The following is a 25804-nucleotide window of genomic DNA, read 5'->3' as shown; positions in this document are numbered from 1 at the left end:
TCCAGTGCCACCTCCAAAGAAACGCAAGCTATTGAAGCTCACAAGCAATAATAAGGTAGTGAAAGATTTCAACAACGTTTGCAAGCAAATGATGGTGACACCGGAAGAACTACTCATAGGAATGATTGCTGCATCCAAGCCCATGGTTAATTGCTTAAATTTCTTGTTCCTTTTACATGTTTTTAATTTCTCAAATCGGTTATGGGCTAGGGCTTTAAAACATGAATGGGCAGAATGAAGAAATGCAACATAATTCATGAAGCAGGGGCATGAATATCATTTTTTGATGCTTATTCTCAACAAAAGTATTCACGCTTAAATGATTTGACTTGACTTAAAGAGTTAGTTGCTTGAATGAGCTGAAAAATGTTTGTTTATTTTAGATTCTTTCCTTTCACGAATGTCTTCTCTTTCATGAGACAAAATGGGCTTAAGAAAAAATTTTGGGCACATTTTCATGATAGATTCATCTTAAAGATAAGTACCATAATACTATCGTAAAACTCTCATGAAGTTTTATGGAAGTTTCTCATAGGTATTTTAACAGGGATATTAAGTAGGTTTAAAAACCGCTCCTCAGGTTTATTAGACTTATTGATGAAGAAGTGTTATGGAGGACTCCTCAAGTGTTTGTTAATTACTCTTGGAAACTGCTGATAAATAAAAACCACAAGTTCTTAAAAAACCTTGTGATAAAACTCGATATATTCAGTAATGTTTTGATAAAACTACCATAAAATATAAATGAAACTAAATCGCATTAAGATTGTTACTTGGGTATGGGGGCCCAAAGCCTTTGATTTTCAATTATTAAGTTCTGCATTAGTGTTTAGTAGAGTGCCAATAGAATATAGAGAAAAAAAAACTTTTGAATTTGCCTTAGCAGAAGGACTTTAAAGCTTCGGCCTCTCAAAAAAAAAAAAAATTGATCGCTACTCGTTTTTTTTGTTGTCTAGTTATTTCGCCGCCATGCGGCCGTCGTTGTTTCTATTACGGGAAACATGGTGTCTAGTATCAGCACTTCATTCCGGCGAAGTATTGTCTGCAAAATATACTATTTCAGGCTATGCATAGAATATCTGTCTGTCTGAAAATTTTGAGACTTTACCTGATTCTGGAAAAGATGCTACTACACGATTGAGCTAGAATTTGCATGGGAATTTTTTTCTAGAACACGAAACTTTTGAGGCTTACCGCTGTACGAAATTCGATATGTTGATTTCCATTGGCACCCTACAATTCGAACAATTCGAGTGTTGTTCTCGAGTTGAATTGACTGAAGCACGCAACGGTTAATTTAAACAGCACGTGCGTTGCACGGGAAGTGGTATCGCTAACGATAGCAGAGCACACTTCATCTTTTGCGTTTTCTACTATTCTCTCTCTCTCTCTCCAATATTCTCACTCGTTCATACAACGCAACGCAACCCGTATTGAGAGTTAGTGACGTGCACGCGCCAGATCGCTGTTTTTCTAATCCCGTCATTGATTTAGGATACACTACCTTAATGTACCTTTCGCTTCAATATTCTGAAAATATTTTCAACAAAACCCTCCCAAGATAAAAATCCTGGCTACGCCACAGCACCCTACTAAAGTAAGACTTGGTTTTACATGAAATAAAAGCTAATTAATATTAGTGCCTATTGGCGATACAAATCATTTTTATCATTTAATCGTAGTGTTTGATCGGTATATAGGTAGTGTCTTCGGAAACGTTGTAGATAATAATTTTATTCTTCCAAAAAAATACACTATAAAAAAGTAAGTTTTTTTGACAAATCTTTTATTTTTATTTTTTTCTCCAAGTTCCGGTGAATATTTTTTGTAAGCTAATAATGTGCAGTTTTCATATAAAAAACTTCATATTCATAAAAAGTGAGTTCTTGATATATTCAATTTATAATTATGTTTCTGTTTATTTTAAAAAAATTTTTTCCTTGACTCACGGTGTATATTTTTTCTAGAAAGACAAAATTACTGTCTATAACTTTGCTGAAGACGGTATACTTTATTTGTTGAGAATACATCTGACAAGAATAGCTTTGATGGATATGAACCTGTCAATGTAGCTAAAAAACTATGACGGACTATACCTGCGAATTTGTATAATAGTATGCCGAAATCAAATAGATCTTCCAGGTTGGAGAATTATCGAATGCAGCAAGCTAACGGGTCGGCAATCCGAAATTAGTACTGTGAAAGCTTGGTTGTAGCAATACAGTAGAGCAAAGAAGACGTTGTAAGACCTGGAAATTCAATTTTAAAAGGAATTTCAACGAGTCGATCTCAAAGTTTAGAACTTTTGCTACGAACACCGCTTGTTGAACTTCTCTATGCCGTTGCAATGTATCAATCCCAAGTAGACGATAACGGTCAGAATATGGAGGCAAGTTAATCAGGTCAAGCCACGGAAGATTTCTAAACGCAATCCGCAAGAATCTTTTCTGCACTCGCTTGAGTCGCAAATTCCAGACTAGTTGTTGGGGGCACCATACAACGCCTTCATGCGATGGGAATCCATAGGGTCGTGAGCAATTTTCGGAACGAAACCAAACTGTCTCGTGGCTTCAGCGATTAGCGTGTATTAGTTTACAGCCAACATCCAGCAGTAAGGAAACTTCGTTGAAAAACAGCGTAAACAGCAAAGGTCCTAAGTTGCTACCTTGTGGAACGCCAGAGGTGTTTGAAAACTGTGACGAATAGCAGTGCGATTCGCCAGGCTTCTTGCAACAAATGACGTGAGACAAGGTCGTCTGAAATTGGTCACAGAAAGACAGAGAATTGGTTCAAAAACTTGCAAAAAAGCATAAGCTCCTATGATAAACTAGAAAACGTCAAAGTAAAGAAATCCAATGTACAAAAGGGGATTAATGGAAAACTAGTTTAAAATTATAACTAAAAAAGCAGACACATATGCCATAGAAATGATAAAAAAAGGTACTAAGCAATGAAAAAAAACACAAGAAGGTTGTATGCAAAGCCACGACCGCAAGGTTGAAGTAGAATACTTTTAAAAGAATTGCGATTATAGCGCAAAACGAGAAAATATTAACTCGTCAAATAATCATTTGTGTTCTTCAAATTTCCGTTGTTCAATTTAATATCCGATGAAATGTTTGTTTATTATCTGATGAAGCTCTTATATAGGCCAATTGATGCATTCCCAATTTACAAGGTCCATAACTCTGCCGACCGTGCTTGGGAAAGCGCGGTATAACGACCAATCAGAGGTCGAATTTTGTGTTTTGACAAGGCTTGAAAGTTTTCAATAGTACAATAGTTAGAATGATAAAATTGCAATTTCATGCATTTGGTAGGAATCTTAGAAGATTTTCTAATCAATTGCTGCAAAAACGAAGGAAATCCATCGAAAACTAGCCGATTTATTAGCATTTGAAATTTTTCTCACTTTTTTCAGTTTTAGATTTTCATTTCACATCCCTATGTAGCCGAACTTCCTGAGGGAAGAATTCTAATTCAAAATTGAATCTTCATTAATTCATTTGTTGTCCTTATAAGGACAATTGTTCAATTTATCATAGGATGTAGTGTTTATCTTACACCTCTGTGTTACCTCGATAGTGAGGACTAAGGCGCACGGTCAACACAATGAGAAAGGTGTTTTCACATTGAAAACTAGACACGGCTTTACTGGAGGAAGTGTTGGCAAATGCATCTACCGCTAATATCACCGCTATCATATGAAAGCGCGTCGTTTCATGTGGGGAAAATCAACAACGAAAAATGACGCGCGTCTAAGCATAACCCGAACTGTTTCGCCGTGCTGCTCCCATTTACCTTTACATCGGCCTCAGGGAAGTACCGGCTGCATCTGCATCTACCGCTGAGGCTGTCACTATACTGCTATTGGTACCAAAAGCTATTAACTCTTCAAATAAGTGTTTTATTTGTTCTCAAAAGAACAATTGTTCAATTCAAAATCGGATTTACGCAATCGCATCTCCGACAATAATATTCTTCTGAACAAAATTATACAACTTTCCCATTAGGCCTCTGCCATAATAGACGCGAAAAGCGACGCGAACCGTTTCGTCCCATCAGTAGAGCTGTGCATAAACCTACGGCCGAGCGAATCGGTTCGCGCCGCTTTTGGCGTCTACTATGGCAGAGGCCTTAGAGAAAGTTGCTGGCTGATGTATTCACTTCATGCAAGCCTGCTGCTGATGCTTCCCGCTACCACGCTGAAACAGCATTTTAGTGAAGGGAGTGTCGCTGCATCAGCTGACCCTGCTACTATCGATGCTGATATATCCGCTGCAACAGCTACGCTATGCATAGCCATGCCACAGTTGTGGCCGCCATTGGTACCCGCTGTACCTGCTTCTGCTGGCCCTGCTGCTATCGATGTTGAGATCCGCTGAAACTGCTACGCTTATCCGCAGCCATGCCACAGTTGTGGCCGCTATCTGCTATCGATGGTACCCACTGCTCGCTCCCGCTGCTGCTAAGGGAGGACTGCTGTCGTCGCTGTTCAGAACTACTATGAGCGGCTTCGACTAAAACAGGCTCTTATATAGGGATGAAAATAGGAATGAATTATTTTACGTACGTGGTGGAATGATATAACTTGAAAAATTTGTGTGACTTCATTCCGGCTCAGAGCGATCATTTGATAAGCTCCACCTCTTTTTTCAGTTTCTGAAGTTTTTCCTCAGTTTCGTAGCACGGATGCACAAAAATGATTTCTTGTCGAGCCGGACCGATAGCACTCTCATTGAAGCAACAAAATAACATGTTTTGTGTCGTGTTGTGCAGCTTGGTTGAAGAAAATGTTCCCGTCCCCGTGTCGCATGTAAGCAGATTATTGCGTTCAGTAAACAGTAGATAGTGTATCCAGCGAATAAACACCGATGGTGCTCTCACACACGCAACGGTTTGAACCCGTATCTTATTGCGATTTGTAACATCAAGCGATTTCGTTTGCTCGCTGTTGCGTGTTGCATCATGTTGCAACTTGGCAGCTGGGAGACGACGAAATTCTGTTTATGCTGATTGATTGAATCGACTTCATATTAGCTCTGCATAGTTAATGCGTACTAACAGGGCAGTTAATTATACAATGTCGGTTATGCTGATCGCAGCCTCTGCGCTGCCCCTACAGCGGGGGGTTTACTTAATAAAGTGAAAGTAAAAATTAGACAACTACAACAGAATTTGATTGCATCCCGCACAGAATGTCTGCTTGTGTTGATGCCAGAAAATTATTAACCTTCAATTATTTTTTTATTTGCCTTGGAAAAAGCATGTTGCGGTTCAAAATCGGTTGCTAATTACAACCTTTAACCTGCCCTAACATTGGAGGAATTAAGATACACGGACAACATGCACTGTGGAAGCTATTTCACATTCAGTAAATTAGACAGGTGCGACAAATTTGCATTGCTAGGATGCAACACAGAATGCTTGCTTGCGTTGACAAAAATTATTACCTTTCAATGACTTGTTTATTGGCCTTAAAAAAGGCATTTTGATTTCCGAAATTGGATTTCCTGATGGCAATTATCATGCTGCCCCAACACGGGGGGAATAATGGCTGTCTGGCGACACACACTGAGAAAAACCGCGCTGCTCCTGAGACGTGGTGACCAACCACAGGGCTAGTGCTGCTGCTAGGGAAGGACGACTGCTGTTGTCGCTGTCTAGAACTATTATGAGCGGCTCCGGCTGAAACAGGCTCTTATATAGGCCAAATAGCATGTTTTCAATTGCAAGGTATATGATCCTGTCGACCGTGCTTGGGAAGCAAGCATATAACGACCAATCAGAGGTCGAATTTTTCGTTTTGACAAGGCTTGACTATTTTCAATAGTACAATAGTGTGAATAATAAAATTACAATTATCTTATTTTGGGGTGAATCTTAGAAGATTTTCCAATCTATTGCTGCAAGAACGAAGGAAATCCATCGAATACTAACCGATTTATTAGCATTTGAAATTGGACATATTTTTCACTTTTTTCGGTTTTAGATTTTCATTTCACATCCCTATGTAGCCGAACTTCCTGAGAGAAGTATTCTACTTCAAAAAGGAAAACAAAAAAAAAAGAATATTGAAGTATACGAAACAACTACGTACAATAGAGAAATGAAACAGAAATAAAAAGTCGGATAAAAATGGATTGAAATCAAAAGAGAAAAAAGGAGCAAAATAAACAGAAGTAGTTGAATACAAGAAGAGAATAGAGACAACAAATAAATGAGACAACGATGCAGAAAGTGAGAAGCATAAAATGGAGCAAAGAGCGAATAGCAAAATTGGGCTTGAGCTTGAGCTTGAACGACCGCACATTTCGTAGTTGCTCCTCCGTTATCGATCAAAGCTAGTGAAGTTACACAAGAAACGAGATAATGGCTACTTGGGATTAGTTTGCCATCTTCAGTGTACAACCGGCCACGTCCTTACGATCGTTAGAGTAAGGAAGGATGTTGCAAAGAAAGAGCTGTAACAGTCGTTGTTGTCGAAGACCGAGTTTACCTCTGCATCTCCACGAGTGTGACGTATAGGAAAGGTTGTATCACCGTGGTAAGTGACAGAGTCGGGCATTTTAGAGTTGCGTTAATCTACGCTGCACTTTTACATACGGTTGTTACATATGATAAAGCGCTTATTGAAAAATTATTAAAAATTAGGGTGATCAACATTTTCGATGCAATCAAGTATCTAACTTTTTTATCTCTGTAGATAGGAGACAAATTTGTTCTACAATGCTATAGCTCCATTAACTTTAAGTAACTTTGTAAAAAAAAGATTTTCTCTGTCTTTGAAAACAACCGATTTATATTGAAAAAACATATTTTACGCTCTAACTTTTTTATTTCAAGTGTCATCTCAAAACTGCCTTTGAACGACTTTTGAAGCTTTTAAAGAGAAACAATTTACAATGCTGACATCGTAAATATCTCAATATTACTCAAAGTTATTAATATTTTTCATCAAAAAATATTCGTTTTTCATTTGTATGTCATTCATTTTGGGGCAAACATAGAAAATATCTCTTGGTCTCATTTTGAAGGGCATACTTGACTCTTTAAATAGAGGAATTCTTAAGAATAAGTTATTTTTCAAATTAGAGTAAATTCAATTTGAAAACAATCCAAAAATTTCAATAATTTTATACATTATGCATATAAAAACACCCAGATTTATTTTCTGGTATTTTTTCTTATAACTAGGAATAAATACGTTTAATTTGATCCAAAAAGATTGAAAATCGATAAACTGGTTCAAAAGTTATGATTTTTTTTAAATTAAATACACTAAGGTCGTTTTTTACGCGAGGGATGCGTTCCAAATTTGTATGGACCCGCGTAAAAAACGACTTTTTTGAGTTGCAAAAATAACAAAGGAAATCGTCCTAAAACGTTAAAACCTCGTTTGAATATGATAGTGGCCAATCTATAGAACAAAATTCAATATTTTAAATTTTGAGTATTTACACCAAAAATTATGATTTTTTTTGAAAACCGATATATGATCACTCGTGGCTTAAAACGGAAAACGTGATTGAAATGAGGTCGATATCTTGTACCGTTTTTGAGTAATGGAGAAAAGCAACCCGCGTAAAAAAACCGCCTAAAAAGCAACCTTGCTGTACATCAAACACAGTCGTTTTTTATGGTCACCCTATTTCGAAGTTGGTCACGCAAAGTGCTTCAATTGTGCTCAAAATCGCAGGGATGGATCTATGTTGAAAATAATCAAACCCGTATTGTTTCGTTGGGTTGTTTGGGGGACTATCTCCGAAATAGGGTGACCATAAAAAACGGCTATATTCGATGTATTTTATTTTATTGAAAAAAAATCATTACTTTTGAACCAGTTGATCCTAAAAATTCTTCTATTTATAGAGTCAAGTGTGCCCTTCAAAATGAGACCAAGAGATATTTTTTATGTTTGCCCCAAAAAGAATGACTTACAAATGAAAAACGCATATTTTTTGATGAAAAATATTAATAACTTTGAGTTAAATTGAGATATTTATAATGTCAGCATTGCAAATTATTTCTCTCAAAAAGCTCTCAAAGTCGTTCAAATACAGTTTGAGATGAAACTTGAAATAAAAAAGTTAGAGCGCAAAATGTGTTTTTCCAATATAAATCGGTTGTTTTCAAAGATAGAGAAAAACTTTTTTTACAAAGTTACTTAAAATTAATGGAGCTATAACATTGTAGAACAAATTTTTCTTCTATCTACAAAGATAAAAAAGTTAGATGCTTGATTGCATCGAAAATGTTGGTCACACTAATTTTTGATAATTTTTCAATAAGCGCTTTATCATATGTAACAACTTTGTCGAAGAAAGTTTTTCTCTAAAATGTTGCTATACAGCTCTAGACCCAAATTTCCCCCTAAATTTGGTTTCTGGACCATTGTGCATTAGCGTCACTCTCACCGGTAGTACGAAACCGCCTAATTTCTTCGTATCACCTTTTCCTCCACCCTTTGCACTCAATTAAATTACGATTACGCGACGGGTAGACTAAATAAAATGCGATCGACACTATGGCACTTTTCTCAACCGTACACGGCAATAATAGCGCTTGATAAATCGGCCCGGAGCTTTTGAAAAGCGAACCGCACAGGCCAAGTGCTCGCACCGGACTCTAAAAGTTTTTTTCGAATTTTTAATGGTCAAACTTTAATCGCTTTGTGCCACCCGCTTTTAAGTCCGATCGAGCTATAATTTTTTGTGCCCAAGTTAATTTCTAGACGTGCTTCGGAAAAATCACTAAGAATCATCATAAACATTTTTCAAGTATTTATTTAAGATTTTTAGAGGCTTGACTGAAGCCCGCTAAAAGGCGGCTTTGGGCACTAGAGGGTTAATTCTAACGGAAATTTATTTTTTCTCATTTTCTAGTCAGAGTTTGTCTAGTTTTCAGTAATTTCTTTCTAGTTTTTATTCTACTTAGTATCTGTTAATTTATAGATTTTAAAACGAGAGAAAAAACACTTAAAAATGAACTCTTACTAAAATTTAAAACATACTCAAAAGGTTGAAAATGAAATAAAAAACTGTAAACCGAAAAACCCACCAAGGTCGAAAAGAGGATCGCAATGCTTTTCTGTCACATTTTTGCGACGTGTTTAAGACATTTCTTAAACATTTTCGGGACATTTTGTTTCACCGGAACGGATACATGAAGGGTGAGGAAGGACTCCCAAGCGTGGGTTGTTATGTAAGTTTTAACGACTTTGGTAGTATGAAGCCTAGCGTTGTCATGAAGTAGAATTTTTTTTTTCGTCCCTCTGTTCATATTGTAGCCATTTTCACGCAGTGCTCGGCTTAATCGCACCAATTGAAATTGATACTAGTGATGATTTGGTTGTATTTCAACAACTCACAAAAAATAACACCGACTTGGTCCCACCAAATGCACAGCATAACCTTCGCAGCGTGTTCATTCGGCTGAGCCGACGACGTAGAAGTACGACCGGTCAGTCCCCATGAGTTACCCGAATTTCTTGTTTTTGAATCATTCTTAAAACATGCAATAGCTTGAAAATGGCCTGCCGGGTAACTGCTAACACTGAAGTAAGCTGTTCCTGCGGTTGACATGGATCGTAATCGAACAATTCCTCCATTTCAGCGTCTTCGAAGTTTCGTGGCCTTTCTTTCCGTGGATATCTTCCATGCAACGAAATAAACCACGGCACGTTGTTTCATCTAGAGCCGCATTTCCGTAAACGCTTCAGCAGCCGTTTGTTTCGAAAGAAATGATAAAAGAAGTACTTTCTGCAAATTACAATTATTTGACACAAAATCAGACGTTTTCTCACAACTAAACTGTTAAAGCGGTTTATTTACCATTTGTCTCAGTTTGGTTCAATACGTTTTAAAATATGTATGTTTATTTTTTTTAAGTACGAGGGTAATGTCATTTACAGGGTGACAAAAAAGTCCGGTTACACAGGAAAATCTCAATATTTCAAAGAATAAGAAGAAAATCTGAATCTGGCTTTCATAGCTTTATTCAGTAACTCATAAAGATACTTCACATACAATATCTCGGAATTACACCACCTTTCTCTGATCGAACCAGCTCCAGACGTCTTGGAAAGTCGTCGCAAGCGGCGCGCACGTGCTCCACCGGCATCTCGTCCCAGATTTTCGTGATAACTCGCTTGAATTGCTCCAAATTTGTTATTTTATAGTCGTTCAGCTTCGCATCATGTATCCCCACACGAAATAATCCAGTGGATTCAGATCCGGAGACGACGGAGGCCATTCATTCTTCGAAATAAAATCGGTCAAGTTTTCCTCACACCACACCTGAACAACCTTTGCGGTGTGGAATAGGGCGCCATCTTGCTGGAAGCAGTAGTAATCGTCTTCAAACAATAGTTCAGCTTGAGGCAAAACATTTTTATTCAAAACAGTGTCCAGGTAGTACGCTGCGTTGATTTTGACCCCTTTATCGATAAAAATAAGAGGCAGTTTACCTCTCTTGCAAATGGCTCCCCAAACCATCACTGACGTCTTATTTTGGAACCGGGAAACGTTCAGCTTGTCCGCAGGAGCTTGCTGGAGGATCACACTCCAAACTCGATCATTTTGGAGATTGACTGTTTGCTCCAAAACGAACAGCTTCTCGTCTGAAAAAATAATCTCGTCATCTGCGCGCCAACTGAGCAACTCCCGCGACCGTTGGTACCTCTTGTCCTTTGTAGCTTTGGTAACCCCATGAATCACCTGTTTTTTGTACGGTGTAAGTTTTAAATCTTTGCGCAAAAGCAGGCGGATTGATTCTCGGTTCATTTTAAGGTTCCTGGCCAACTTCCGTGCAGATTGGGCGGGATTCCGGCGAATTCGGTCTCGTATAATCTTTTTCAGCCTTGGAGCTCTCACAGACCTTGGTCGTCTAGATCGTGCCTTGTCCTCAGTGCCTCCGGTCTCTAGGTACCAATTTATGGTCCGGTACACGAATTTTCGGTTGATTCCGAGCGGTTTTAGGTGTTTGAATATGTGTCCGGGTTTGTACCCTTCACGTATTCAGCGATAACAGCTGCTCTTAACTCTGCCATGGCTCACAACTCAGTGTAAACAAACTGCACAGAAACGAAACTCTGCCACTTTGGGCAGCAAAGTTAACCCTTTCATTTGAATGAAATGAAAAAAATTGAACATGAATGCGAACCCACAGAGGTAACCGAAATGGGTATTAAGAGTTTGTTTTAAAAGCGTACTATTTGTTTGCGGTTTGTTAGATATTACTAGAGTCAACGCCGAATTTGAGACGCCAATGCATTTTTTGCAGTTTGAAGAGTAATAATGGTATGTCGATTCGGTCAAAAGTTTTCGAGATTGTTGAGCGACCTTTAAAGAAGCCATGATGTTTACTAGTGATATGGTTTTTTTTTTCTTGCTGAAAATTTTTATCATTTACAAGTAATTCAAAAAGTTTTGAAATGCAAGAGATAATGACAATTCCAAGAACATTTTTGAGCTACGGGGAATTCCCCATTTTTCAGAAATAGATTAATAAAAAGGCGTTCTAGGTTCTTCAGAGAGATTCTCCAAGAACATAGGAGCAATTCAGTAAGATCCAGGGCCTTTTGGTGCGTCTTTGCTTTTAAGTGCTTTTAAGACTTCGTGTTGAGAAAATTGATTGACAGATACATGATTAGAGATTCTGGATTTGTACGCAAAGAAGTCACGGTCTTCAGAGAATGTAGAATTAATTTCCTGAAAGAAATTTGCACAAAGATTACAAATTTCGGATAAGTTTTCAACTGAATTTCCATTGAAATGCACTCGTGACGGGAAAATGCTACTTCTCAGTTTCGTGCTTATGTAGTTGAAAAAAAATTTGAGCATGATTTGTTCTACATCATTTTCGTAAACTTTTTTCAACTCTCTATGCGCTTCAGTCGCAGTTTGTTTATCATATGTCTCCGTTAGGTTCTTAACGTTAAAGATGTTCAACTTTCCACTTGCTATTAAAAAGATTAAGCAATCATCATGTCACAAGTTTGGAAAATTAGTAATACGCATCTGAACATATAATTTTTTCGTTACACGAAGTAGTCCTACGTCAAAAATATCGAAATAATTCCGAGAGTTTCGAAAGCTTTAGTGACCTGTGTTGGCTTAAAGAGCTAAAATTTCCTGCGCTGCTTTATTTATTTGTGACACTCAAAGTACATGTAAAAAGTTCTCAAGTAAGCTTTACATTTTAAAATTTGAATAGAGATTGGAAGTCTTTTGATTGGCCAATATAAGTCTAGTTTATGGAAAATATCAACGCCCCTTGATTTGAAACCCACCATCCTAACGACCAATCCTTAAAGATGTTCACTTATTTATTCTCTTTCGATTCCGCTTCCAGGTCGCCTACAGGGCTCCAGCGTATCGCCATCCAGTTTTCCCAGTCAAGCTAGTCCGCAAGGTAAGTCAGCAGCGTTCGTTACTGCACAAGGTTTTCTTTTTTTTTACACTTCAACAGATAAAGCAAAAACCCACACAGAGCGTTTTCTGTGTTACACTTTCCGACCGAATCCGAGATTCACGCCGCACTTGTCACCAGCCTTCCGGGTTTGGAATTTCACGAGGCCAGTTTACCTCCACCGGATAGCGGTTCGGTTCAAGCTTCCTTATAGCGATTCTGCGTGCGACATTCCCGCCGGGAGTGCGTGCATCGTCGTTACATTGGCAAACAGGAAGAGACTGGCTGTCTGACTCCTCTGCGCTGGTCTTCATGCTAGTCAGTATGACTCCTTCTTCAGAAGGAAAAGTCGAAGAACACGCAGGAAGCTAACAGCGAGCAGAGCGAGATCCAGTTCAAAAGTACTCACTCCTTACTGGACGAACGGACGGACTTTGGCCACTTTTCCCGCCATATGCACTTATGGGTTCTCACATACCTCTCGCATGTGCCAAGTTTGGGTCGGACTTCCACAAAAGGAGAAGCGACTCTGTTCGCTAGCTGACGAACTCTGGCTGGTTGGCCATGTCCGGGAGTCAAGGAAATGGAATGCTGTGACTGGCCTCGAAAACAGGGCCAGAAGAAAGTTTGCATCGTTTGGGAAATCGATGCCACAAATCGAGGAAAAACCGTTAACTCGTTAATCTGGCATTCAGTTTGCTTGAGAAATTTGCAGTTTGCGCATTTTTTTTTCTTAAAATGAAAATTATGGAAAAAAATCGTTCCAATCTAAACGACGCAAGGAACATTTTAGTTTTGTTTGATCATACTATGTAGCACTAACTTGGTTCGCTCGACAGACGGATCATAGATTGGCTCGGTCGTGGCCAAAGACGCGCGAGATCGCGGTGCGAATAAATTTGTAAAAAGTTGACACTTGGCTAGTTTTTGCTCCGACCGAGCGCAAGGCCTTTCATCTTTGCGCGCTATTGAATGTCTCTATTTACCGTCGATTGATGGGTCCATCTGGTGATCACTCGTTCGTTTCTTTTGTATGAACAGAAAAAAGCAGATCACGATCTTGTTTGTTGCAGTCGTATTGGGTTAGGCGTAAGAAAAATATATATATGAGCAAACATTTACTCCCTCGTACATATATAAAAAAAACATTAGTCCTAATGCAATTCCAGCTTAATGAAAACTAGTTTTTTTGGTCGATTTGTGTAACACATTTTATACATTCTGTATCGCGTTTCAAATTATTATAACCAATTATATAACCCGAGCTCAACAAAGTTACTCTCCCAGTGGACCTAACATCAGTCTACAATTCTAAATCAGTCGTGACAGCTTAATTATTCATTCTGTTCGTTTGTTGAGTTTTTTTTTCTTCTCTTTACTTCATAAACGCCACGCTAACGCACCCAAAACAATTTAAAAAACAACCTATCCTGGAGCAGGAAAAAAAGTAAAAATTCCAACTGCATTTGCTGCGCGCTACAGCTGTTATCGAACCACGAACGGACAAAATAGTTGGCGCAAAACCGTTGGCGATCGCGCATTTGGTTGGGATTGGTTACGAAAGACCCCAGCAGAGTGGGAAAATTAAAGCTTTTTTCCGCACGGTCTTGTCATCTTGATCGCTCGGCTTTTTGTCCATGGTTTGGTCCACAGCGATCGATGGTCGCACTTCATAAGGCAGGTTCAACTCTCACTTCAGTGCAGCAGTCGTGGAAAGTCATACGCACCCCAAAATGTGCAGATAACGGACCCCAGCTTAGTTTAGGAAGGAAAATCAACGCCTGCTGTGTGCCGTTGGCACTGTAAAAAAAAAACAACTTTTTTACATTCACAGACCTGAGTACCCGAAGGAGTGGAAAATGTCTGTTCACTTTTCACTGTGCCTTATTAGCAATCCTTAGTGGGTAATGTGTGCACTGTGTTGATCAAAGCAATCCTTGGCCAGTTTGGCCTATGTAATTAATAATCGTGAAATTATTCCAAATATGTGTGAAGCGAATGCGAATGCTTTGGGAGCCCAAAGATCGATCTTGTCGCTGTCAAGTTTCACGCACTGCAGCAGCAGCACCAGCAGTTGCAGTGTGGTGAAAAATCAGTCCGACCCCGCGCGTTTGCTCGAGGCATAATCTCGCGAGCCGGATCTTCGTCGCGACGAGGTGCGAAAAATATGGCGCGCAGCAAACCTGAACCGACGAAAAAATCCGTTCGCGACATGATTATGCTGTGCGTAACGAGTCGCTCTATGGCCATACCGTTGCCGTGTTAATGCGAACCCCGGCTGGCTATGGCCACTTATGGGCTTTGCTGCTGTGAGCCTCGGAAAGGTTGCACATTTTTGGACGACATTTTTTTGCGCACGCAGGATTTACATCAGACTGCTGCTGCTGGAAGTTTTTGGTGACTCTAGGCGCAGGTGGGTTCTCAGAGGAGAGATACGCGCGTTATGGAAAAGCTACTTTTATGTATTTTTATCTGCAGACTTGTTTGGGAAAAGTACAGATTTGGGCTGCCAAAGGACGACTGACTGGCGGCGTTTAAGTGAGACTCAGTACTTTGCCCTACAGTTTCGCTACTACCAAGAGCTTGAAAACGGTTGAGAATGTGTAATAATAAAGCATCGTTACTTCTAACAACTGCAGATATATTTGTGTTATCCATTTGTTATAATAATTTGAATATTAGGAATATCCAAATTGATTGAAAATATCAACAATTTTAATCAATAATCAATCATTTTAATTATTCTAGTTTCCACGAGAGGCGTAATCATGTTTTTAGCTGTTGCGATTATAAATTATTAAAATTTAAATGAACAAAAAAATAAAAAAAAGGTTGCTTGCTTGTAAAATTATAAAAAACGAAGAAACTGTTAAAATTTCAAAAAATAAAATATGTCTAAAAATGAAGAAATCGAAAATTTTGAAACGTTCAGAATTTCCAGAACTGTTAAACACGTTTAAAGTATCAAAAATAGAAAACATGTCAAAAATGTAAAAGTCTTAGCAAAAACTGACGGATGTGTACTCTCCAGAATGTCTACAATATAAAAAATTTCACTAGCGAAAAATATTAAAATTGTCATGAATGTCAAAATTATCAATAATAACGGGTGACAACTAAAAAATTGGATTTTTTTCTTCAGCTGTCAAAAACGGTGGAAGAACTTGAGCAAAAACTGATTAATTTCTCATTGTGTACTAACAAAAAATATTGAACATTTGATAAAGGTCCGTTACCGGCCTCCGGACGAAGTTTTCTTATGATGCCGAAACAAGAGCGTTGTATGGTCTTCAAATTAGCTTTTCGAATGCATCTTTTGATTCTACCGATCAACTGTTCGCAATTCGTTGATCTCCAGTTATTTTTGCACCAAAGGAACTGAAAATCTCAAAGAAGTCATCGATTGGACGACATTTAGGTGGATTCGTTGGGTTGCGTATTTGGGGTACAACTGGAATCGAGTGGTTGCTCAGGAACGTTTTTTTGACGTACTGTGACGATATTTTCTCTAGCCAAAACACTTAATTTTCATCTCTATGGTGTTCTGAAAGAAATGAAATCATAAAAGCAATCTTAAAAATATATAAAATGACAATTTTATCAAAAAATATCAAAAATGACAAATTTGTTTGAAAGGAATACAAAAATATGAAAATTAAAAATTCCATAACTTGCTCCGATCATATTATAAATTGCAATAGTTGGTCTTTCTCGAAAAATTTTAGTCCTGTCATAGGGTTGCCCAAAATAAACAACATTTTCAAAATTTTTAATTTTCAAAAATTTGTAACTTTTGAGCCAATTTCGAATCGTTCAGTATAAAAAAAACCTAAATTAATCTAGCGGTCAGACTCAGCCTTTCTCATTCAAACTTATTATTTGTAAAAATAGATTTACATGAATGCTTAAATCCAATAAAGGTATATTTACTTTTTGGGTTCTAAAATATTGATGTTGTAATTAAAGTATAATATATGAAATTTGACGTAATGTTAGTGCTTAAGAAATAGCGAAATAAAAGAAATGACTCTTAATTTCGAACAATTTCACTACGAGCGATAACGGGAACGTATAGATAGTACGATACCACATTTAAATCATGTTGAGGCCATATATATTGATAAAAGCAGGTATAGTGTTGAATAGTCTTTGAATTTATTTTCTTTCCATAACTTTTGAACAGCATATCAAATTGTTATGAAGATTGTTATTTGTAAGTTTGAGAGATGACTCGTTTGTATGACGCTAGTTATGTTCACATAAGTCGTGTAATACTTGAGATAATAGACATTCGTTGTTTTAAGTTAAGTTTGATAACAATCGAATGAAAAGGTAACGTATAGGGCAGCCAAACTTTGAAACCACGTGTTTAATCATAATTCATCAGTAACCCTTAACTAGCCTGTTCATCTGATATCAATATTGTTCAAATCGGTTGTGTAGTTTCTAAGATAATGAAGTTACGTGATTTTCATATTTCGATACATTACAGACGAAGTTACAGTCCGATTACAGCAAAATTCAATAGGGTGTTATGAGGCAGCTAGACATTTGATACTAATTCTGTGGAAATCGGGTCAACCATCTCTGAGAAATGTGAGTGAGTCCAAGTAGTCTTCGGAATATATTACTTTTCATAGCTGGATTTCACATATTTAAACATAACAAAGATCCCTTTGCAAAAAAAAATCATTAGGGTCTTATAGGGCAACAAGACCTTCCATATGACACTTTTATGAGAATCGGTCCAGCCATCTCTGAGAAACATGAGTGAGATTAAATAGTCTCCAGAACACGTTTCTTTCCATAACTTCTGAACCACATGTTCAATCTTCATAAAATTCAAAAGTTAAGGGTTTTTTAGGTATCCCGTTCATTTGAAATTAATTTTGTTCAAATCGGTTGTGTAGTTTCTGAGATATTGATGTTTCGTGATTTTTACATTTTGTTACATAATCTCTAAACTAGAAATCAGATTACAATAAAATTCAATAGGGTCTTTTGGGGCAACTAGACCTTTCATTTGCAATTAATATCATTTAAATCAGTTCAGCCATCTCTGAGAAAATCGAGTGAGATTGGGAGAGCGTTACACACACACATACAGAAAATGCTCAGCTCGTCGAACTGAGTCGAGTGGTATACGACATTCGGCCCTTTTGAGCACTTTCATACCTTTAGTTTTTTCAGTGATTGCTATATCTTTCTAGAAGAAAGGCAAAAAGTGAAATGATAGAAATGACTTTTAATTTCAACTTCAATCCCGAGCAAGGCCGCAAACATTATTATAGTACAATATCAAATTTAAATGATGTTGAGGCCACATATTTTGATCGTAGCTATAGTTTTAAACAGTTTGCGGGTTACGTTTCTTTCTATAACTTTCAAACTACATGTTTAAACATTATTAAATTCATTGTTTAAGGGTTTAAAGCCCATTAATTTGAATTCAACCATGTTCATAGCTTCTGAGATATAAGAGCGATTTTCACATTCTGACGCAGCGCCAAAACTAAAAGTTTGATTACAATGAAATTCAATAGCAACCTGAGCGGCAAATAGATCTTTCATTTGAAACCAAGACAGAAAGAATCGGTCAGACCATCTCTGAGAAAAGTGGGTGCGAAAAAAAGGTGCACATACACACGTACACACCCACACACAAACATATACACCTATACATGCATACATGCTGAAATTGCTCGATTCGTCGAACTGAGTCGAGTAGTATATGACATTCGGCCATTTGGATCAATTTTCTACCTTTTAATTAGCCAGTGATCGTTAGGAAAAAGTCAATATGTTTACTTTCATTATGTGATTTCACACTTTTATGAACAACGGACAAAGTTACAATCCGATTGCAATGAAATTCAATAGCAACCTATGGGGCAACTGGACCTTTCATTCGACACAAATTTTGTGTAAATCGGTTCAGCCATCTCTGAGAAAAATAAGTGAGTTCAAACAACCTCAGGATAACTTTTCTTTACATAACTTTCAAACCATATATTCAACCATAACGAAATTTAAAAGTTAAGGGTTTTGGAGACAGCCCGATCATTTGAAACCAGTTTTCGTGTTTCGTGATTTTTACATTTTGATACATAACCTCTAAACTAAAAATCCGATTACAATGAAATTCAATAGCAACCTATGGCGCAACTAGACCTTTCATTTGCAATTAATTCTATGAAAATCGGTCCTGCCATCTCTGAGAAAAGTGAGTGAGAAAAAAAAGTTGCACTTACACACACACACACACACACACACACACACACACACACACACACACACATACACACATACACACATACATACAGAAAACGCTCAGTTCGTCGAAAGGGGTCGAGTAGTATATGACATTCGGCCATTGGGACCACTTTTATATCTTTGGTTTTTCCAGTGATTACTATACCTTTCTAGGAGAAAGGCTAAAAGTAATTAATGGACCTTAAAACTGTACTTTGAATAACAATGACTATGCGAAAGTTATGATACAAATAGTCTTTGAGGTTTTGGAGAGTTTGAGCACAAAGAACAGACATTCATGTTCATATAAAGAAATTTGAAAATCGTGTGTAAAAATTTGAATCAAAATACGTTAATACACTAACGACATCTGTCTTATGGTGCCCTAGTTGCACTGCATAAATATTGCTGTATCGATATTTTATCGATATTAGTGCTTGGTTTGTAAGTGACATAAGCGCCACATAGCGGGAGCATTACCACTCAGTGGTAAATGACGGCTACAAGTTTTTACACATCGTTTGAAAAGAAGATGAACGTCTGTTCTCTGTGGTTTGAGACTTAAAAGACCCTATCCAAGGAGACGCATGGTGGCATAACCACCATGCGCCTCCATTAAAAACAACAATTTCAATGCAATATCATAACCGCAACCGCTTTTGAAGGTTCAATACCCAAGATCCTTCCCTATCGTTTGATATTTTTGCATTGCAGCACCTATAACCAATGGAAACGCATGGTGGTTATGGTGAATATTAGAGATTTAAGAAATTGTATCTCCAAAATTTAAAAAAAAAACTAACTTCAGTAAAAATTTAATGTTCTATCAAAAATTTCCTGTGGAATCCAGAACAAAATCAGAAAATGAAGTCACCTGGGTCTCCAATCCTCCACAACGGCAATAATCTAATTCAAATCCAATCACAATCTAATCCAAATTCTACCCAAATCCAATCCAAATTGAATCCAAATTTAAACCAAATGCAATCCCAAATCTGATCCATATCCAATTTAAATTCATTTCAAACCAAATCTAAATCCAATCCAAATTCAATTCGAGTCTAATTAAAAACCAATCCAAGTTCGATCCACATCTAATCCAAATTCAATCCAGAATCTAATACGTATCCAATCTAGATCCAATCCAATCCAAATCCAATCCAAATCCAATCTAAAACAGATTCGAATCCAATACAAATCCAATTCGAATCCAATCCAAATCAAATCCAAATTAAATCCAAATCAAATCCAAATCCAATCCAAATTTAATCCAAATTTAATCCAAATCCAATCCAAATGCAATTCAAACCCAATCTAAAACAGATTAGAATCCAATACAAATCTAATTCGTATCCAATCCAATTCGTATCCAATCCAAGTCCAATCCAAATCCACATCCAATCCAAATCCAATACAAGTGCAATCCAAATCCAATCTAAAACAGATTCGAATCCAATCCAAATCCAGTTTGAATCCAATCCAAATCCAATCCAAATTTAATCGAAATCCAATCCAAATTTAATCCAAATCCAATCCAAATCCAATCCAAATCCAATCCAAATCCAATCCAAATCCAATCCAAATCCAATCTAAATCCAATTTAAATCCAATCCAAATCCAATCCAATCCAAATCCAATCCAAATTTAATCGAAATCCAATCCAAGTTTAATCCAAATCCAATCCAAAACCAATCCAAATCCAATCCAAATCCAATCCAAATCCAATCCAAATCCAATCTAAATCCAATTTAAATCCAATCCAAATCCAATCCAATCCAAATCCAATCCAATCCAAATCCAATCCAAATCCAAATCAAATCCAAATACAGTCCAAAATTACATTTTTTCTGATCAGCATGGATTTGTACCTGGTCGTTCCGTAGCAACGAACCTCATGGACTTCACTTCAAATTGTATCACTGACATTGAGCGTGAAGCACAAGTTGATGTTATTTATACTGATCTGAAAGCTGCTTTTGATCGTGGCGACCTTCGTATTCTGCTAACGAAAATATCTCGATTGAGAGCTTCTGATAACTATAAACATTATCGGCCTACACAACAGGATGCGACGTTCCACTGTTTGAAGGAAACGAAGACAACCCTACACGCCTACACAGGTTTACCAGTGCGTGTAGGCAAAATGACCCTTATCTTTATGAGCAAACGCTTAGAAAATGTATAAGGATCAATAAAAAAAACTAGAAATATCCCGAAATTGCAATCCACTCTGCGAAATCTACTACTATACTGTCAACCCTCCCAGCTGGTCTCGAGGTACGATGCTGGCCTAACAAGCCAGTCGTCGTAGGTTCGAGTCTCGGCTCGGGAGAGACTGTTAGTGTCAGTAGGATCGTAGCGCTAGCCCCGCAATTGTCCTGTACACTTAACAGTTGGCTGCGAAGTCCGTGTATAAAAAACAGATCGGTCGAGTTCCGAATCGGAATGTAGCACCAAGGCTTTGCTTTTTTTTACTGTCAATGGGACAGTAAGCTAGGTTGCCGAATATATTTTACTGTCCTGTTTCTGTCCTGTCGCTGTCCTGTCCCTGTCCTGTCCCTGTCCTGTCCCTGTCCTGTCCCTGTCCTGTCCCTGTCCTGTCCCTGTCCTGTCCCTGTCCTGTCCCTGTCCAAATCCTGTCCTGTCCCTGTCCTGTCCCTGTCCTGTCCCTGGCCTGTCCCTGGCCTGTCCCTGGCCAGTCCCAGGCCTGCCCCTGTCCTGTCCCTGTCCTGTCCCTGTCCTGTCCCTGTCCTGTCCCTGTCCCTGTCCTGTCCCTGTCCCTGTCCTGTCCCTGTCCTGACACTAACCTGACCCTGTCCTGTTCCTGTCCTGTCTTCGTCCTGTTCCTGGCCTGTTTCTGTCCTGTCCCTGTCCTGTCCCTGTCCTGTCCCTGTCCTGTTCCTGTCCTGTCCCTGTCCTGTCCCTGGCCAGTCCCTGTCCTGTCCCTGTCCTGTCCCTGTCCTGTCCCAGTCCTGTCCCTGTCCTGTCCATGTCCTGTCCCTGTCCTGTCCCTGTCTCGTCCCTGTCCCTGTCCTGTCCTTGTCCTGTCCCTGTCTTGTCCCTGTCCTGATAGATACTTGATTTCATCGAAAAATTGGAGCACCCATTATTTTTTTATAATTTTTGAAGTAGAATACTTCTCCCAGGAAGTTCGGCTACATAGGGATGTGAATTGAAAATCTAAAACCGAAGAAAGGGAAAAATATGTCCAATTTCAAATGCTAATAAATCGGTTAGTATTCGATGGATTTCCTTCGTTCTTGCAGCAATAGATTGGAAAATCTTCTAAGATTCCTCCCAAAATAAGATAATTGTTATTTTATTATTCACACTATTGTACTATTGAAAATAGTCGAGCCTTGTCAAAACGAAATATTCGACCTCTGATTGGTCGTTATATGCTTGCTTCCCAAGCACGGTCGACAGGATCATATACCTTGCAATTGAAAACATGCTATTTGGCCTATATAAGAGCCTGTTTCAGCCGGAGCCGCTCATAATAGTTCTAGACAGCGACAACAGCAGTCTTCCTCCCTTAGCAGCAGCACTAGCCCTGTGGTTGGTCACCACGTCTCAGGAGCAGCGCGGTTCTTCTCAGCGTGTGTCGCCAGACTGCCATTATTCCCCCCGTGTTGGGGCAGCATGAAGATTGCCATCAGGAAATCCAATTTCGGAAATCAAAATGCCTTTTTCAAGGCAAATAAACAAGTCATTGAAAGTTAATAATTTTTGTCAACGCAAGCAAGCATTCTGTGTTGCATCCTAGCAATTTAAATCTGTCGCACCCGTCGAATTTACTGAATGTAAAATAGCTTCCACAGTACATGTTGTCCGTGTATCTTAATTCCCCCAATGTTAGGGCAGCTCAAAAGTTGTAATCAGTAACCGATTTTATACCGCAAAATACTTTTTCCAAGGCAAATAAACAAATAATTGAAGGTTAATAATTTTCTGGCATCAACACAAGCAGACATTCTGTGCGGGATGCAATCAAATTCTGTTGTAGTTGACTAATTTTTTATTTAGTAAACCCCCCACTGTAGGGGCAGCGCAAAGGCTGCGATCAGCATAACCAACTTTGAATAACAAACTGCCCTGTTAGATTGCGGTCGTGGCTTTGCACACAACCCTCCTGTGATTTTTAATAAGCGTCATATATAACAACTTTGTGTGAGAACGTTTCTCTCTTAAACATTCCAATCGAGCTCTGGATCTACATTTTCCACTGAAGTCGTTTTCTGGACCATTGTATAATGGTGGCATTGGCCGAAGACAACAACTTTCTAGGAAGTAAGAATCGTTGTATAATTTAAGGTAAAAAAATGAAGAATTGTGTGCATACTGACCTTCTGAACAAGTTAGCTGAAGACTGAAGCTCTCTAAAAGGTCGGAGTCATGGGAGTTAAGGTCAAAATACAAATATTTGCTTGCTCACTACTGAACTGTCCACCATTCAGAAGCTTTTGCCTTTTCGAACAACTTTGCTGAAGACCACAGCTTTCTAAAAGCTCGGTATCATAAGATAGGCTTATTCTAGCGCCACATGTAACTGTAATTTCCTTCCTAACTGTCACGCATCCGCAAGTATTTGAATATCTGAACAACTTTGCTGAAGACCGCAGTTTGTACGACGAATTTTGTGCTCACTAGCGTCACGTAGCGATGGAGTTCCGTGCTGAAGTGCCTATCATCCAGAAGCCCTTGATCTTCTGAACAAGGTTGCTGAAGACCGCAACTTTCTTGGTCATCAGAAACACGAGAAATCTGCCTGTTCCAGGGGATGCTCAACTTTTTTGGGGATACAATATTCAAACTGCTAGCAATAAGAGTAAAATATTTTTGATGAAGCAATTTTTACACCAAGTACTTTCGAAAGTTCTTTAACTCAATTATAATATAAGCATTCTGAAAAATTTGAAATTAAAACATGGTCTATAGCTTGAAAAAAAGTTTTTACATTTCTCTATCCTGAACTCTTATTTAAGTTTTCAGCTTACACACAGAAAAATTTTTATTTTAAAGTTTAGTGTTTATTTAAAATTCTTTCGTTAAAGAAAAATTTCTGTGTTTTTGGATAGCCTTGCTAGTTTTATATGTTAAAATATATATGCCTTTTCAAGTAGTTGAAGAGGTTTTTTATAAGACACGGCTGCAAGATTAACGAACAAGATTCAGAATTACGACATTACGTTGCGGCCAGTCCAATTGTTTCGTTTTCTCTTTCTCTTTCTGTCGTCTGCGAGGCTCCTCCTTCTCAAAAAGTTTCTTTCGAATAATTGATACCGGTTCTCTCTGTTACACAAAAAATAAGTGACTTATAATCGAAGTTAAAATGGATTGCATTTATAAAAATTTGTATAGTCTATCTCTATACATTTTAGAGTAATTGGTATTGCAGAAAATATCGTTTATTCGGTCGCTGTCGAAAAACCAATAATATTAAAATAACAGCTTGATTTTTATTTCAATAGAATGAAAATAAAATTTGTTATGACAAAAAAACCGAATTAGGATAAAATTGTCACTGATTTGAATGATATGACGATATATACAATATTCGATGAAAAGTAGTATGAAATGACGCCAAAAAATAGTCAAATGTGAAACTTGAGACAAACGCAAATTTAAAAACAGATAACACTTTATTTTCCGAAAGGTAATTTAGGTTTCGCTAAAAAATAATGATCACCCCAACGAAACCCCAATTTTTTTAAAGTGCAATTGTAGATGAAAAGCCGATAATATAATAAGCTTTCGTTTTACTCGCTCCCTAGCACTGTTCTCATTGCTTTCGAGCTAAAACCCGCGCTAATTGAGTTTTAAATTTGAATAATCTCTTCACTTCGCGCTACCGTTCGATGTTTCGGCACATTCGAAAATCTATTATTGTTCCCCCAAAAACCTGCCCTAACTTTGGCGCGTACTTATTACGTTTTTCTTTCTTTTTTCTTCTCTTCCCCACCAGCAGATGATCGTCACCGAGAGCTGGACGATCTGCTGTCCGATATGCTGATGACGGTCCAAGGCATTCCGGACGTTGGACGAAAAGCAGCACCAGCCGAGCAGCATCACCAACATCAACATCATCATCATCATCACCTTCATCACCAGCAACGCATCATCAGTGCCACCCACCACCAGCAACAAAATCTGAGCGATCATTTCGTAAACACAAACAGCGATACGATCAAGCGTTCGCATTCGGCCCAGCTGCCGGCACTCAGAGAGGAAGTTACCGCCGGTTCCGCCGAAGCAGCAGCCAACAAAGAGCGTGAGTTACTAATGTACGAAACGAGCAGTACGACAACGACGCTAACGCCACCGCCTAGCGAAAGCGGCCGGGACACTCCGCTGTTGAGTAGCGCCTACTCGACGATCCGCGATAAGAGAGAACTCGGCGGCGAGTCGCACTGTCTCACACCGACCGAGCGGGAGCTCATCATGAACCTGCAACAACACCAACATCAGTCTTTCGGATATCCCCGTCAGGCGCGGTCTACTACCGGAGCTTCGGAACGGTTCACTTCGGACGACGACGACGATTATCGACAGCAGCAGCAGATTCCGTATCACGCCCGGGAGGACTCACGACCCTTCACCTACGGAAACATACCGCTCACGGGTACGCCCCAAAATCCGCCCGCTTCCACGATGCTGAAGATGCAATCGGGCCTTTCGAGTCCATCGATGGTGCGCAAAGCGCTCGGGGCCCCAACCACCACCGGTCGTAAATCGGCGGGAGGCGGTGGCTCCGGTTCTGTTCTCGGTGGCGGCGGCGTTGGTCGTAATTCGGAATTCGAAGAAATGCTTCGCGAACGGCGCGAAAAAGTGCTCAGTGAAAAGTACACGATCGGTGACCAACAGCAGCGGGGCCTCGGGTTCGATACGGTTGACAACGGCCGGTGGGCCAACAGTTATCAGCACACGGTTAAAACGACAACCACGGCCGTAACAGGAGCGGACCAGAACGGCTACCATCATTATCCGCACGAGCCGCTGAAACGATCCAACACCATGGACGGCAGCTTCGGGCGGCAATTCTCCAATGACGGGTAAGTTTCCGGGGTTTTGATTTCGTTTTTGTGTAAAGGATGCTGCCAGGAGGATATTACAACCGTTGAAGGGGGGTAATAAATAACAT

General features: G+C 38.8%; 1 protein-coding gene across 3 annotated transcripts in view; it reads left to right on the top strand.

Moving 5' to 3' along the window:
* LOC129719063 (tensin-2) overlaps positions 1-25804 on the top strand; it is a 252846-nt gene that overhangs the window by 145365 nt on the left and 81677 nt on the right. For 2 of the 3 annotated variants that reach the window (XM_055670423.1, XM_055670422.1), the window contains exons 9-10: positions 12355-12414; positions 24629-25715. In XM_055670423.1, the coding sequence (XP_055526398.1) occupies positions 12355-12414; positions 24629-25715 (1147 nt within the window). The remainder of the gene's footprint in view (positions 1-12354; positions 12415-24628; positions 25716-25804) is intronic. The other variant, XM_055670424.1, reaches the window with a different exon arrangement.

This window comes from Wyeomyia smithii, chromosome 1, assembly GCF_029784165.1.
Source record: "Wyeomyia smithii strain HCP4-BCI-WySm-NY-G18 chromosome 1, ASM2978416v1, whole genome shotgun sequence".
NCBI classification, from domain to species: Eukaryota; Metazoa; Arthropoda; class Insecta; order Diptera; family Culicidae; genus Wyeomyia; species Wyeomyia smithii.
Note: the sequence above shows the minus strand (reverse complement) of the source record. Positions and strands in the feature narration are given on the sequence as shown.